Source organism: Curcuma longa, chromosome 16 (genome assembly GCF_044706935.1).
Source record: "Curcuma longa cultivar G26 ecotype Majalengka, Jawa Barat chromosome 16, ITB_CL_G26_1.1, whole genome shotgun sequence".
NCBI classification, from domain to species: domain Eukaryota; kingdom Viridiplantae; phylum Streptophyta; class Magnoliopsida; order Zingiberales; family Zingiberaceae; genus Curcuma; species Curcuma longa.
In genome coordinates this window covers 3917668-3934384 of record NC_133876.1, presented here as the reverse complement: position 1 = coordinate 3934384, position 16717 = coordinate 3917668, and the positions used below count along the sequence as shown (strand labels likewise).

The following is a 16717-nucleotide window of genomic DNA, read 5'->3' as shown; positions in this document are numbered from 1 at the left end:
CGATAAAAGTGATTGACATAATAAACCTAGAGCAATTCTTCCTAGATAGCAATTCTCATGGAAATCACTAATATCTACAAGAGCATCATCTCTTATCATTACATATAAATACCCAACATTGATGACTCTAAAGTGGTATGTGCAAGAAATCTTGTTTTTTAATATTGTCTATTTTCTGAAATGATTCTAACTTAAGCATTTGAGGAGTCTTACCGAGACCATATGGCACCTCTATTATATTTTTTATTGACAGTAGGATTTGGCACATCCTCTACATCACAGATAAAACTCTATCCCGTCACCTTCTAGATTATTCGACATTAAAGAGTCATCCAATAATATTCAACCTCAAATAAGAGAAAGTATCAACAATCTTCATCATAGCCTCCATCAAAACCAATTCTCTATATATATGTAAAAAATTAGGTGCCTTAAATTAATTTCAAATTGTTAATCAAAATTAAAAAGAAAAAAAAAAAAAAAAAGAATAACCTCTTTCTCTAGAGAAGAATAGGAGGAACTAACTACCTCCCAAAAGTTGGTCTCTCTCACCGACTCCCTAATAAAAAGTTGACCTCTTTAGCAAACTCCCCCTTTAAAGCCAACCTCTTGCCTCAACTTCCTGTTAGAAGTCAACATCCAAAGATGACTCCCTTACGAGTCAACAAATTAGACCTACTACTCTAAATGAGTTTGTAACCCACACAAGGAATCGACAGTATAGATTGCTCCCTTATAAAATTCGACATTTTAACAATTCAACGGGTCAAATCTCTTCTACCAACTCTCTTCTGCATCTCTCATGAACCCTTTGATAAACACCCGTATGTCATACTATGGATAATAATTCAAATTAATATTGAATCCCTTTACACTAATGCAGTATAGAGTAATTTGATCGTCTCTCAAAGGAATGTAGTTGATGCATGATAAACTTAAGTTCAACTTATTCGAAATTGGGGTTTGGGTTTTGATTTCTAATGGTACAAATAGGGAATAGAAATTAACAGAATTAGAAAATCACTAAACTACAAAGACGAATGAAGTAATGCACTAAAGGAAATGTGTACATGCTGAGCTATAGTCGAGAAGGAATTCATGAAACCACAAAGTAAGCATTCTAACATAATTTAATCTACGTGCATTCCAACCAAATAACATTCATCACTAACACTCAGACAAAACAAAACCTAATAAGACATTAACATAAAGAAATTGCAAGGCTTAAAGTGAATCAATGTAAGGATCATTTCATCGAACACAATGCGAGCGTGAATCAACTAAGCCCAAGTACATACAATCTTAAACAAGGAAATGATAACTTCGTTACAATTCAACCAACAATGAATTCATACAAGCAAGCAACCATCAATGAAAATCAAATAATCAACCATCACTAAGAAACAAACAACACGTCGGAAAGGTCAAACCCAAGCGGATGAAGGTGCTCCGGATGGTAATGGAGAACGGATGAAGGTGTTGTCGTGGAGGCGAGTTGCTGTCCAGATCTAGGTGTTGGCTTACACTGGAGGAGGAGAAGAAGAAGAGCGTTGGTGAAGAAGATGTGCAGGAGAGGAGGTGAGCGGATGTTCCCCTTGACCTCGCGGTGGTGGTGGAGATGATGTGGAGGAGTCGTGTTGCCAAGAAGAAGGCTGATGGAGATCGTAAATTGGGGATCCTGTAGCTTCTCAAAGGATCCAGATTTTGGGGCTTGGGTGGTGGATCTAGCTTAGCTCTTCATGGATTCAGATTTGAGCTTCTTGGATCCAAATTAGGTTAGATAAATCAAACTCTCTTTAACCCAATTCTTCATTTGAATGTGAACCATATTCAATTGAATTTTTTTTCTCCCGAGGCATGATTGAGTTGATTACTATAGGATAAACTTGTTGAAGCGGACAAGGGTTGAAGCCAAGGGAATGTCCTCTCCATGGTGGTCATCTGCAGCTTTTCAATTTATCTCGTCACATATGATTGTGGGATCGACCGTGTGAAGCTGCTGGAGTGCCGAATTCCACCTTTTACTGAAAAGTCAAGCCTAAATTACAATGTAGAGTCGTTGGGTGGTGAATTCTATCTTATAGTAAAGAGTCAAGCTCAAATTGAACCCAGCTTCATTGGAACCAAGCTCTCCTCAACCCTAGCAACGAGTTCAACTGGTTCTGTTCAACTCGTATTCATGGCTCTTCTTTAATTTCCTATAAAATCATAAAATAATATCAAATTTTAAGAAAAAATTATAATGAGCTCAAAAATAAATCATATTTATAAAATATAATATAAATTAATAATTAATCTACGAGATGATAAAAATATTAATTATAATAGCAAAAATAATATACTGAAATATCAATTATCACCCTCACATCCAAAGTCCATGCTATTGGTAAACTTATAGGTCAACAATTTCCATAAGATTAAAGCTCACTTCTCATGAATAAAGGGAATTAGTCCTGTCCGATAAAAGTGATTGACACAGCAAACCTAAAAAGTGATTCTCCCTAGATAACGATTCCAATGGAAATCACTAATGGTTCCATAAAGAAATGTATGAGAAATATTATTCTCTTAAATATTACCTTCTTTTTAGCAATTCTAATTTAAACATTGGAGGAGCATTGTCGAGATCATCCTTCACACCCTTTAACATATTTTCAATTGATCATAAGTTTTGTCGCATTCTTCGCATCACATATGAAATTTTATTTGTCACCTTTTATACCATCTTAAATTGAAGAATTATCATCCAATAATTTTCAATCACGTCTCAAGAAAAGAGGAAGTATCAACAATTTCATAGACTCTGTTAAAATCAATTCTCCCTTGTATATGTAGAAAATTAGTTATCTTAAAACTAATATCAAATTATTAACCCGAATGGAAAAGAAAAGAAAAAAAAAGAGACTAACCTCGTAGAGAATATTAAATTTGTTTGACATGGGAAGCCTTCGAGCATATGCTTGTCATCAAAAATCAATTAATCATTGGACAAACAAATTAAAATGACTAGACGAAAATAACTTCGCTAGGTTATTCTCTATGATAATTTACCAAAGGATCCACGCAAAATTACTAAATTCATAAAGGACGCATTACAGTTTGTTATTTTTCAAAGGACACATTTGTTTTCAAAAATATCCTTTTCGCCTTTCAACTCTAAATTATTGTTAGTTTTACTTTATTTAAACCGAACAAAAAGAATCAAATAAAAAAAATAAAAACTTAATTATTTTATTAAGGAGTTTCAGATATTGAGGACTAAAAAGCTCTTTTTCTTAACATTTATAAAAGTTAAAAATAAAAAAAATTATTTTTAATTTTTTATCTTTATTAATAGCTAATTAAAAGAGAAAAAATTAAAAATTAAATAACTAAAAATAAAAAATTACTTTGGCGTTGTTTTGATTTGATCATCACCACTTTAGTATTGATTTCATTAAAACATCACTACTTTGGTGTTGATTTCGTCAAGATGTTCATTTCTTAAAAGCATCACCACCTATATGAATTTTTGAAAACAAATCGTGCATAACTAGGAAAATTTTGAATTTGAGACTTTACGGCACGATGAGATTGAGAAATTATGTAGAAACCTACAAACTTGTATTGGGTTCCATCAAAGCGGTGAAGGTCATTAATGAAATTTGTCCAAAATCATAGATGGACCTTAGAGGATTTGAAATTCTAAAATATAATAAGAGTGGAAGAGAAAAGTATAGAGAAGTCAAATAAGTGTGTAATCTTGATTCTTAGTCTCCTACATGAAGTTATGAATCCGTGTCAATTGACACGTTGACTAATTTTTTGAAAACAGATTATGCATGGTAAGGAAGGTCTTGAATCTGAGATTTTATGGCATGGTGAGATTGAGGAGCATTGTAAAAACTTACAAGACTTATATTAGATTCCATCAGAGCTAGATCATCAATGAGTTTGACCGAAACTTATTGATGGACTTAAAAGATTTAAAATTTTGAAACTTAGATATAAAATGAAAGAGAGGAGTATAGAGAAGATATGGATGGTATGTAACGGAAGTTCTGAACTTCTTACATGAAGTTAGAGTGTTGGTTTCAAAGGATCGAGACTATAATTGTGCTATTTTATAAAGATCAACACTACAGTGTTGTAATTTCTTCAACATAGTGGTATTGATTTCAAAATATTAAAAATATTGTGATATTGATTTTTAAAAATCAACACTAATGTATTGAACAAATTATAACACAATGATACTAATTTTGAAAGACTAACGTCATCGTGTTGGACAAATCACACACACAATGACCCCTCATATCCAAAACACACGTGCTCAGTAAACTTATAGACCCACAACTCTCATAAAATTATAGCTCATGTCTCGTGAAAAAAAAAGGAACCGATCGTGCTCGATTAAAACGACTAATACAATAAATCTAAAGTGATTCTTCTTGGATAACAATTTTAGTTGAAATTTCTAATATCCACGGGAGTACCATCTCTTGACTTCTCACCTGGTGTCTGGTACTCTTGATTCAGACACGGGAAGACCCACTTCTTTTATTTTTTAAGGTTCAATCCACATGGTTAGATCTGGATTATGGCTCTTCCGGCGGTTAGTCTGGTGAAGAGCGGTCTCATTCTGATACCAATTGTAAGAACCAATGGAATCAAAATATCTCCACAATAGTATGATATTGTCCACTTTGAGCCTAAGCCCTCATGAATAGTAATATATATATATATATTAAAGCGACTTGATGATATCTTTAGTCTACATCTATCATGCTAATGAACTGATGGTCAATTGTCAAATTCATAAGTAAATCTGTCATTATAAATGGATAGCCATCCTTAGAATAAGTTTTATAGAGATTGTAGTCCCCGGGCCATGGTGCCGCGGTGGGGGTACTAGGTTGTCACTCAGGCACCCGCGGTTCGATCCCCAATTACTGCGTATTTATAGAAATTTTCCTCCTAATGGGGATCACAATAGAAAGGATGTTGAACATCTGGGTTTGCCTGTTGCGTGCGCTTTCCGATTTACTCTGGTGGCCGATGGAAAACTTCGTGGGACTGGACCGATCACCCCCAAGAATTGAGTCAATGCAACTGATCAAGAATTGAGTCAATGCAACTGACTAAGATTTATCATTTATAGAGATTGTAGAAATCCAAACACATCCACCAACTGACTGAGATTTATCATTTATAGAGATCGTAGAAATCCAAACACATCCACCACTTGCCCCAAGCCTCGGGCACTAGGATCACATTCGATAAGCAGGTTGTCAATTGTATTATCTTGAAGTGTTCGTCCTCTAACAATTTTTTTTCACTTTGGCCCAGATCACCTTGTCCTCAGAGCAAAAGTGTTTCTTTTTCTGCTTTATCGATTGAACCTTGAGCGTAACATTAAAATGATGTTCTATGATTTAGGGATATCAAGCACATCATTATTCTAAATAAGATAAGATGTTAGTTTTCCTTTCAAACTTTTGGAGGATATATACTTTTTGGCTTACCATCCTATTCGGCCTTTAAGATTTTGTGTACTCACTTTAAATCAATTTGAACCATCTATATAGAACTTTCGAAAGATATAATGGTAAAGTATTTTCATAATTAATCAAATATTCATGAATGAATCGATTATGTATTACGAATTAAGTTTTATTAGTAAAAAAATAATTCTAGAATATTGATTATGAAATAATGCATTGTTTCATTTTTATTTATCTTAATTGATCGATAAATTTTTTTTATAAAATTAAATTGATCATTTTCAAAATTAATCGATTAAAAAAATTAAATTAATAGATTAAAAGAAAATCTGAAGGCTGACCGATTGATCATCATGAACTTGGCAACTTCCACTTCATAAAGAAATTGTAGATTTCGATAGATCACGGGTTCGAATCTCGTTTATGACATTTTGATGGATTCTACCTTTTGCAGAAGATAAAGAAATTGACCTTTGGATGACAGGAAGAGACAAGTCACGTGACATAGTTTATCCTTTTTTTTTTAACATAAAGCAACACGTCGATTTAACAAATTCAATCGTTATAGCAGATCAAATTAGAAAACGTAATATTTACTATAATTAGAATAAATTTTTAATTGATAGAAAAATACTCGTCTGAGAAACAATTGATGATATCATAGATCGTTAGATCATAATACTGCAAGGAGTGAAAATACACTGAGCCACTAATCTGTATTTTTTTTAAAAAATATATAAAATAAATAATAATTTTATTAAAAGAAAAACGATTAATTCACTTAAAGCAGTGATTCCAAAGCTAGATCGCATGCTTGTTGTCCCTATAAATTTTGAACCGTCGTGATTTCAATGCAATCGGACGGTCAAGATGAACGTCAGTGCTTGGCGCCGCCTTTGACGACCATCTACAATCTGAGCTGAGACTGTCCGCCGCCTCAGACATTTTCTTTCAATTGTTTAATTTTTTTTTATCTTTTCATCGGAGGCAAATTAATCTACAGATAAAAATCGACACCTGATGAATTATAGAAATTTTTTACCATTGCACCGTAATTTTTTTTTTTTGAGTTTTAAACATTATGTTTGACCAATACTTAATTGATTTTTAATAAACAATATATGTATGAAGCTTTCCCATGTGAAAAATTTTTGAGGCTATGATCATTTTTTTTTTCATTTTGGTTAACCATTTAATACTAATTTAAGACACTTAATTTTCTAGATAACATACAAGAGATAATTTATTTCCATAGAATCTACGATGAAAATTGTGGATATATTTTTTTTTTCTCTAAGTGATGCGATTGAATATTGCTACATGGTTCTTCTATTTGAAAGGTGACTGATCCGGTATGGATATTTAGAGATGACATGGAGATTAGGTACGAAGAGAGAAGCGGAAAAAAAAGAGTAAAGGCATAATTTAGGATATTCTGACCTCTTTCTCTGACCTCAGTGCGCTTCTGTAAAGATCTACCGAGCTCTCTCTAGTCTCGTTCCATCTCTCCAAGCATATACCAAGCTCCTGCTACACCCTTGGCATCACCGGGTGACCTCATGACTGTTAGTACCGATGGATCAAAATATCTCCACAATGGTATGATATTGTCCACTTTGGGTCTAAACTCTCATGACTTTGTTCTTGGGCTCTTCCCAAAAGGTCTCATACCAATAGAGATACTTTTCATCTTTTTAACCCTATGATCTTTTCCATGTACTTTAGATGTGAGACTATGTTTGCACCCTTGCAACCCAACAATCCCCCCCTCAAACAAAGGACCACAGGCCCCCCAACGTCGTTTTGATGTTTGAATCCTCGATCCACCAGGACTTTTTGCCCCTCGGTCCATCCGACCTATTAGGACTTTCCACCTAGCCGCAGCTAGGACTTTTTGCCCATCTGTCCACCCGACCTACTAGGACTTCCCACCTAGTCGCAACTAGGACTTTTTGCCCCTTGGTCCACCCGACCTACTAGGACTTCTCATCTGGTATCTGGTCCTCTTGATTCAGACACGGGAGCACCCACTTCCTTTGTTTAAGGTTCAAACCACATGGTTAGATCTGGATCATGATTCATCCGCCGGTTAGTCCGGTGAAGAGCGGTCTCGCTCTGATACCACTTGTTAGTACCGATGGAATCAAAATATCTTCACAATGGTATGATATTGTCCACTTTGGACCTAAACCCTCATGTCTTTGTTCTTGGACTCTCCCCAAAAGGCCTCATACCAATGGAGATACTTTCCATCTTTTTTAATAACATGATCTTTTCCATGTACTTTAGATGCGTGCCCTTCGCAATCCCGACAGCAACTCTTTGCCTTCAAGGTCGACGGATCTCAGCACGATCAGTGCGTTCGTGCCTCCACGGTATCCACATAAACACTGATATGGAGAAGAACCCAGCTGTAGTGCTAGCCACAAAGGAGGGTTCGGCCAAGAGAAGAAGAAGAGAAGAAGAGAGAGAGCAAGAGCATCCAACAACCCCTTCATCAAGAGCCTCTCACCCCTTTTTATATCCCACCATGAGATATGAAGGATGAAGGGTTTTCTTGACTTTTTAGTAATCCACGAAATTAATACTTTATTAATTTCCATGCATCTCATGCATGAAGATCTTTCTTCTCTTTTAATGAAGATCATGCATCTCATGTATGATAATCTTTCTCTTATTTTAAGGAAGATCATGCAGCTTTTTAATGATCATGCATCTCATGCATGATAATCTTTGATGAATTCGAATTTGACTTGTGTGACTTGAGTTCAACTCGAGTCTCACACAATCTGAGTTGACTTGAGTCCAACTCGAGTTCAACTCAATCTGAATTGACAATAAAGGCTAATTTTAACAGAGCTAAGTGCCGAGCCACGTCAATTGAGGGGTCAAGCCTTGCATCCGATATGTCACCACTATTTGAATCAAATGTTGATTTTCTTGATCAATGTATACCAATCCATAATAATTGTAATTCAAAATATATCATTTTTTTTACCGGAAAAGTAAAATATTAGGGAGAATAAATAGTTAAAGCTATTAAGTATGTTTTAACATATGACCGAACCGGTTCGAATTACGATCTGGAATCGGACTCACAGTGCACGCACTAGTGGTCGCCCTAAGCCGCCTCCCCAATCCTCCTCTCCGTCTATAAATATAACCCCACCCCCCATCTTCTCCCCCTTTCTTGAGCATCGCGGTCGGGCGAGGCGAGATCTTGCTCCGCTGCTCGTGAAGCTCTTCCCACCGAATCACACCGAATCGAACGCGCCAAGATCGTATGATCGTATTTGCGGATGAAATTTTACCTAAGTTTCTCTTCTTTGTAGCCTGTAAACCCTCGATTTCTCGATCAAACCCTAGTTTTTCGCTCAATATCCAGCCATGGATACTCGGTTCCCTTACTCTCCAGCGGACGTCGCCAAAGTCCGGACAGTGCAGTTTGGCATCCTCAGCCCCGATGAAATCGTAACTGCTCTCGATCCCCTTTATTTGGTTGCTCAAATTAGTTTAATCCTGATGCTTGGACTCTGGTTTGCTGAGATGCGCATGTTGTTTTTGTTTTTCCGTGTTGCTCTGGCAGCGACAAATGTCAGTCGTGCAGGTAGAGCACGGCGAGACGATGGAGCGTGGGAAGCCGAAGCCTGCCGGACTGAGCGACCCGCGTATGGGTACCATCGATAGGAAGATGAAGTGCGAAACTTGTATGGCGAGCATGGCGGAGTGCCCTGGGCATTTTGGACATCTTGAGCTCGCAAAGCCTATGTTCCATATTGGCTTCCTTAAGACAGTGCTTGCGATTATGCGATGTGTGTGCTTCAATTGCTCCAAGATCCTTGCTGACGAGGTACTCCTAAGAGGTTAAATGTTTCACTCGAAGTAGAACTGAAAGGATTTCAGTTTATTAAGATAAATCATGTAGCAGCTATATGATTCTGCCAAATTGGTGTAAGTTTCTGAGTCCTAGATCATCTGTTTACTAGAATTCTACTGAACTCTGACTTATGCACTAAGCTCAAGTTGGAAAAACGGTTGCTGAATTTGTAACAACGAACCTCAGTTTATTTCAGTTCAAGATATATTAATAGTTGTAGCAAATTACAGCTATTTATAGTTATTTTCTGACCACTTTCTATGTAGATATTGATTGAAAATTTCCTTGCGCATTTTTATCATTTCCAATTTTAGTGTTAATGGTGTGGGCTCTATTATTCTCTGTTAATTTCTATGAACTGTTATCATCTTAAGGTTAAAACATTATCTTACTGAAGAATTTCTTTTCTGTGTTAGGATGATGCCAAGTTCAAGCAAGCATTGAAAATTAGGAATCCAAAGAATAGATTGAAAAGAATATACGATGCCTGTAAAAGCAAGAAGAAATGTGCTGGTGGTGATGATATTGATGTTCAGGGTCAACAAGATCTAGATGAACCAATAAAGAAGACTCGTAATGGTTGTGGCGCTCAGCAGCCAAATATTACTATAGATGGAATGAAGATGGTTGCAGAGTATAAAGCTCCCAAAAAGAAATCTGATGAGCAAGAACAACTTCCAGAACCTGCTGAAAGAAAACAAATCCTTTCTGCTGAGAGGGTACTTTTTTCAGATACATAGTATATCATTGCTATGATTAGTCAACTAGAAATTGTACGTGTAATTGTTTTATTTTTCAAATTGTTTCCAGGTTCTTAGTGTACTTAAGAGGATAACAGATGATGATTGCCTGCTACTAGGTCTGAACCCTAAATTTGCTCGTCCGGATTGGATGATACTGCAAGTTCTCCCTATTCCTCCACCTCCCGTAAGACCTTCTGTAATGATGGATACCTCTTCCAGAAGTGAAGTGAGTTTATCAAAGACCTGAGATTTTAGTGCTTTATCTTGTTTATATATATCACTTATCCTGTTCCTTATTGTGCTGATTTTCGTCTATAAACAGGATGATTTGACTCATCAGTTGGCAATGATAATTAGGCACAATGAGAATTTGAGGCGTCAAGAGAGAAATGGAGCTCCAGCTCACATTATTTCTGAATTTGCTCAACTATTGCAATTTCACATTGCCACATATTTTGATAATGATCTTCCTGGTCAGCCTAGGGTATGCATCATTGGTGATTTTTTTGGGTTCATATTTGTTTGTTTTTGTGAAATAATCATTTTGCACGAATAGGCTACACAAAGGTCAGGAAGACCCATCAAATCTATATGCAGCAGACTGAAGGCTAAGGAAGGCCGAATTAGAGGTAACCTGATGGGAAAGCGTGTTGACTTTTCAGCACGAACTGTCATTACGCCTGATCCAACAATTAACATTGATCAGTTGGGGGTTCCTTGGAGTATTGCTTTGAATCTAACATATCCAGAAACTGTAACACCATACAACATTGAAAGGTTCTTAACTTGTTTGCAGTCTTACAGTATATGTCAAGAAAATGGGAAGTTTTAACTAAGAATTTTTTGCTATTTCAGATTGAAAGAACTTGTGGAATATGGACCTCATCCGCCTCCAGGGAAAACAGGGGCAAAGTATATTATAAGAGAAGATGGTCAAAGGCTTGATCTTCGATACTTGAAGAAAAGCAGTGATCACCATCTGGAGCTTGGCTACAAGGTTTGATTTTAACTTTATTTTTAGTTGATCCAGTTTGGTTATACTAACTTCTTCTGTTGTTATGGTAGGTTGAACGTCATCTATGTGATGGTGACTTTGTTCTTTTCAATCGGCAGCCCAGTCTTCACAAAATGTCCATCATGGGACATCGCATCAAGATTATGCCATATTCAACTTTTCGCCTGAATCTGTCTGTAACGTCTCCATATAATGCTGATTTTGATGGAGATGAGATGAACATGCATGTTCCCCAATCTTTTGAAACTAGGGCTGAAGTTATGGAACTAATGATGGTGCCAAAGTGTATTGTCTCACCGCAAGCAAATCGTCCTGTTATGGGTATTGTCCAAGATACCCTTTTGGGATGTCGCAAGATCACCAAAAGGGATACATTTATTGAAAAGGTGCTAGCAGTTGCCATTTTTTCTTCTTGTTTGAACTACTGAATGTGAATTTTATATATGTTATACTGTCACAGGATGTCTTCATGAACATTTTGATGTGGTGGGAAGATTTTGATGGAAAGATACCTGCTCCTGCTATATTAAAGCCAAGGCCAATGTGGACTGGAAAACAAGTTTTCAACCTCATCATCCCCAAGCAAATAAATCTTATAAGATTTTCAGCGTGGCATGCAGAGGCAGAAGTTGGTTCTATTACCCCAGGAGATACAGTTGTACGGATAGAGAAGGGGGAGCTTCTTTCTGGCACCCTTTGCAAAAAAACTCTTGGAACATCTACTGGAAGCCTTATTCATGTCATCTGGTAAGTCTTAATAAAGCTAATATATTTAAGGGCAGTACTTTCTATTAGTATATTGACCAAGTTGTTAACCCTGCTCATACTTATTGCAGGGAAGAAGTAGGCCCAGATGCAGCTCGAAAATTTTTGGGCCACACTCAATGGCTTGTAAACTATTGGCTATTACAGAACGCTTTTAGTATTGGAATCGGGGACACAATTGCTGATGCAGCAACTATGGAAAAAATCAATGAAACAATATCAAAAGCTAAAAATGATGTCAAAGAACTGATTAAGCTTGCACAGGAAAAACAACTGGAAGCAGAGCCTGGGCGAACCATGATGGAGTCTTTTGAAAATAAAGTAAACCAGGTACTGCAATCCGAACTTCCTTGAACTTTGTTTTGGTCGAGACTCGAATTATTGTACTTAAACTACCTTGCTTTGCAGGTTTTGAATAAAGCTCGTGATGATGCAGGAAGTAGTGCACAAAAGAGCTTGTCTGAAAGTAATAATCTGAAGGCCATGGTTACTGCAGGATCAAAGGGTAGTTTCATTAACATCTCACAGATGACTGCCTGTGTGGGGCAGCAGAATGTTGAGGGAAAGCGAATTCCCTTTGGTTTCAATGAGCGAACACTACCTCATTTCACCAAAGATGACTTTGGGCCTGAAAGTCGTGGGTTTGTTGAGAATTCTTACCTCCGTGGCCTAACACCTCAAGAATTTTTCTTTCATGCTATGGGTGGTAGGGAAGGTCTTATTGATACTGCTGTTAAGACATCCGAGACAGGCTATATCCAACGTCGTCTTGTAAAGGCTATGGAGGACATTATGGTTAAATATGATGGTACTGTTAGAAATTCATTGGGGGACGTTATTCAGTTCTTATATGGAGAAGATGGTATGGATGCTGTTTGGATTGAGTCGCAGAAACTTGATTCATTGAAGATGAAGAAAGCAGAATTTGTTCATGTTTTCAAATACGAGCTTGATGATGACAACTGGAATCCTAGCTATATGCAACCTGAACATGTGGAGGATTTGAAAACTATTCGTGAGTTTAGAAATGTATTTGATGCAGAGGTTCAGAAATTAGAAGCTGATCGCTACCAACTTGGCACTGAGATTGCTACTACTGGTGATACCACAATGCCTATGCCTGTGAATCTCAAAAGGCTCATCTGGAATGCACAAAAGACATTCAAGATTGATTTGAGGAGGCCATCTGATATGCATCCAATGGAGATTGTGGAAGCTATTGATAAACTGCAAGAAAGACTGAAAGTTGTTCCTGGAGATGATTTTTTGAGCATGGAGGCCCAGAAAAATGCTACTTTATTATTCAATATCTTACTTCGCAGTACATTTGCCAGCAAACGGGTTCTGAATGAATATAGACTAACTCGTGAGGCATTTGAATGGGTTATTGGTGAAATAGAATCTCGGTTTCTGCAGTCATTGGTAGCTCCAGGTGAAATGATTGGTTGTGTAGCTGCTCAATCTATTGGAGAACCAGCAACACAGATGACCCTAAACACTTTCCATTATGCTGGTGTGAGTGCTAAGAATGTCACTCTTGGTGTTCCCAGGTTGAGAGAAATTATTAATGTTGCTAAGAAAATTAAAACTCCTTCTCTCTCTGTTTATTTGAAGCCTGAGGTTAATAAAAAGAAAGAACTAGCAAAGAATGTGCAATGTGCATTGGAATACACAACATTGCGTAGTGTAACACATGCAACTGAGATATGGTATGATCCTGATCCTATGAGTACCATTATTGAAGAAGATGTTGATTTTGTTAAGTCATATTATGAAATGCCAGACGAGGATATTGCTCCTGAAAAGATATCTCCTTGGTTGCTTCGCATAGAACTGAACCGAGAGATGATGGTTGATAAGAAGTTGAGCATGGCAGACATTGCAGAGAAGATAAATCGTGAATTTGATGATGATTTAACATGCATCTTTAATGATGATAATGCTGATAAGCTCATCCTCCGTATCCGTATCATGAATGATGATGCACCCAAAGGTGAATTACAAGATGAATCTGCTGAGGATGATGTGTTCTTGAAGAAGATAGAGAGCAATATGTTGACTGAAATGGCTCTTCGGGGCATTCCTGACATCAATAAGGTTTTTATCAAATCAGGAAAGATTAATAGATTCGATGAGAGTGAAGGCTTCAAACCTGACGTAGAGTGGATGCTTGACACAGAAGGTGTTAATCTCTTGGCTGTTATATGCCACGAAGATGTTGATGCAACTAGGACGACAAGTAATCACTTGATTGAAGTTATTGAGATTCTTGGAATTGAGGCTGTCCGACGTTCGCTCTTGGATGAGTTGCGTGTGGTCATCTCTTTTGATGGGTCTTATGTGAATTATCGTCATTTGGCTATTCTTTGTGACACAATGACTTACAGAGGTCATCTGATGGCCATCACAAGGCATGGTATCAATAGGAATGACACTGGGCCTATGATGAGATGTTCATTTGAGGAGACTGTTGATATCCTTCTCGATGCAGCTGTTTTTGCTGAAGCAGACCATCTCAGAGGAGTAACAGAAAATATTATGCTTGGCCAGCTTGCTCCCATCGGTACAGGGAGCTGTGCACTATACTTGAATGATCAGATGTTGCAGCAAGCGATTGAATTGCAACTTCCTAGTTATATGGATGGTGGCCTTGATTTTGGAATGACACCAGCACGTTCACCTATTTCTGGAACACCATATCATGAAGGAATGATGTCGCCAAGTTACTTGCTGAGTCCTAATATCCGTGCTTCACCCATTACAGATGCTCAGTTTTCTCCTTATGTTGGAGGCATGGCTTTCTCTCCCAGTTCTTCGCCTGGCTATAGCCCATCATCCCCAGGTTACAGTCCATCATCTCCTGGGTATAGTCCTACGTCTCCAGGTTACAGTCCTACTTCTCCGGGGTATAGTCCTACATCTCCGGGCTACAGTCCAACTTCACCAACATACAGTCCTAGTTCTCCTGGATATAGCCCTACAAGTCCTGCTTACTCTCCCACAAGCCCATCATATTCTCCAACCTCTCCCAGTTACAGCCCCACGTCTCCTAGTTACAGCCCTACATCTCCAACTTACAGCCCGACATCACCCAGTTACAGCCCCACTTCTCCTAGTTACAGTCCTACTTCCCCAAGTTATAGTCCTACCTCTCCGGCTTATAGCCCAACATCTCCAGCATACAGCCCAACATCTCCTGCGTATAGCCCAACCTCACCTTCTTATAGCCCAACCTCACCTTCCTATAGCCCAACTTCGCCATCATATAGTCCGACCTCTCCTTCATACAGTCCTACATCGCCGGCATATAGCCCAACATCTCCAGGTTACAGCCCTACTTCTCCCAGTTACAGTCCTACATCTCCTAGCTACAGTCCCACATCTCCTAGTTACAATCCTTCAGCAAAATACAGTCCTTCACTTGCATACTCACCTAGCAGCCCAAGGTTGTCTCCCTCTAGTCCATACGGTCAATCGTCTCCAAATTACAGGTAAGGAATCTTTTCAGTTTCAGTATCATTTTCATTGCTTTCACAAGGTTTCTATCAAATCTTTAATGAAATCTTTTTGGGAAATTTTGTGCCATAAAATTTAACTGTAATTGGATTTTCTTGCTATGCCATGCAGTCCAACCTCACCATCGTATTCACCAACATCTCCGTCATACTCACCTGCAAGTCCAACCTACAGTCCTACCAGGTAAATCCTCTAATATACTGCTAGTATTCCTTTATATTAATGCAAAAGGAACTTTGGAATATTTGTCTTGTTCTTTATTTTCTGTGTTTAATCAACTTTCTCTATTTAATTTATTCTTATTTGTAGTAGCAATAAAATAATCGTAATGTAACAAATGGACATATATGGTAGGGTATTATTTCATTTGTTTCTTAAGGCCTCATCACTTGAATACCTAAGTTTCCTTGTTAAAATTTCTTTTGTTTAAATTACTTGAATCCCTGTTCGCTGCCACCTGGTGAAAGAACTGTTATTGGTGGGAATAATACATCATTTTTTGGACTGAGAATTATTATTGATGCCTTCTCTTCTTGCAGTCCATATAGCTCTCGCACGGGCCCTGACTACAGTCCCAGTTCTCCACAATTCAGGTCACTTCGAACTTACTGCTTCCCATGTTAAGTTTTGACCATGACTCCCATAAATTTGACACATGTCTTGTTGTCTCCATTGCAGTCCGAGTGCAGGCTACTCACCAACTTCGCCAGGATACTCACCATCCTCCACCAGTCAGTACACTCCACAGATGAGCAATGACGAAAACAACGACGAAAGCAACCCCTGATGGAGAAATATGCTGCTTGCTTCTGCCAGGGACATACAAATCATTGCATTCAAAAGAAGGTTGAAAAATACGACATTGTAAAATTTAGGGGCAATAAGGTCAAGATGCCTAGGCCTACCAGCTTTGTTGGTGACCCGAGTTATTTAGTTCCTGTTAGTTCCTTTTCCCTTCTGTTTGGAACATTAGATGTGTCATTGTATTGTCATACTTGCATGCTTTGAATCTAACTGTTAATTTGAACTTGTAACTATGAGAATTTTGTGAGATGTTTATAGCTCTGCATGCATCCTATAGTTGGTATTGGAGTAGGACTCAAATATTGAAGAATTATCATTCTTGAGAAGAATGGGATTGTATGGTCTTCTAAAGCAAAGTTGGTAAAGCAAGACACATTAGAGACGCATATACCCACGTTTAAGATGATGGAAGGCAAAAAAATATATGATGAGATTGAACTAGTGCTTGGAAAGAGATCTGAAAGAGATTGATAAGTGTTAATGATCGAATATATTTGTTCATAATTTTTAAGTA

The 16717-nt window shown here is 37.6% G+C and overlaps 1 protein-coding gene across 1 annotated transcript; it reads left to right on the top strand.

Annotated features, from left to right (window-relative positions):
- Positions 1-8686: 8686 nt before the first annotated feature.
- On the top strand, positions 8687-16433 carry LOC141847227 (DNA-directed RNA polymerase II subunit RPB1). The gene is made up of 14 exons (XM_074735214.1): positions 8687-8954; positions 9070-9333; positions 9777-10079; positions 10171-10329; positions 10426-10587; positions 10660-10880; positions 10959-11100; positions 11169-11504; positions 11579-11865; positions 11955-12213; positions 12292-15374; positions 15511-15582; positions 15939-15992; positions 16078-16433. Exons 1-14 carry the CDS (start codon positions 8871-8873, stop codon positions 16184-16186), a joined length of 5535 nt encoding a protein of 1844 aa, XP_074591315.1. The 5' UTR covers positions 8687-8870; the 3' UTR covers positions 16187-16433.
- Positions 16434-16717: the final 284 nt, after the last annotated feature.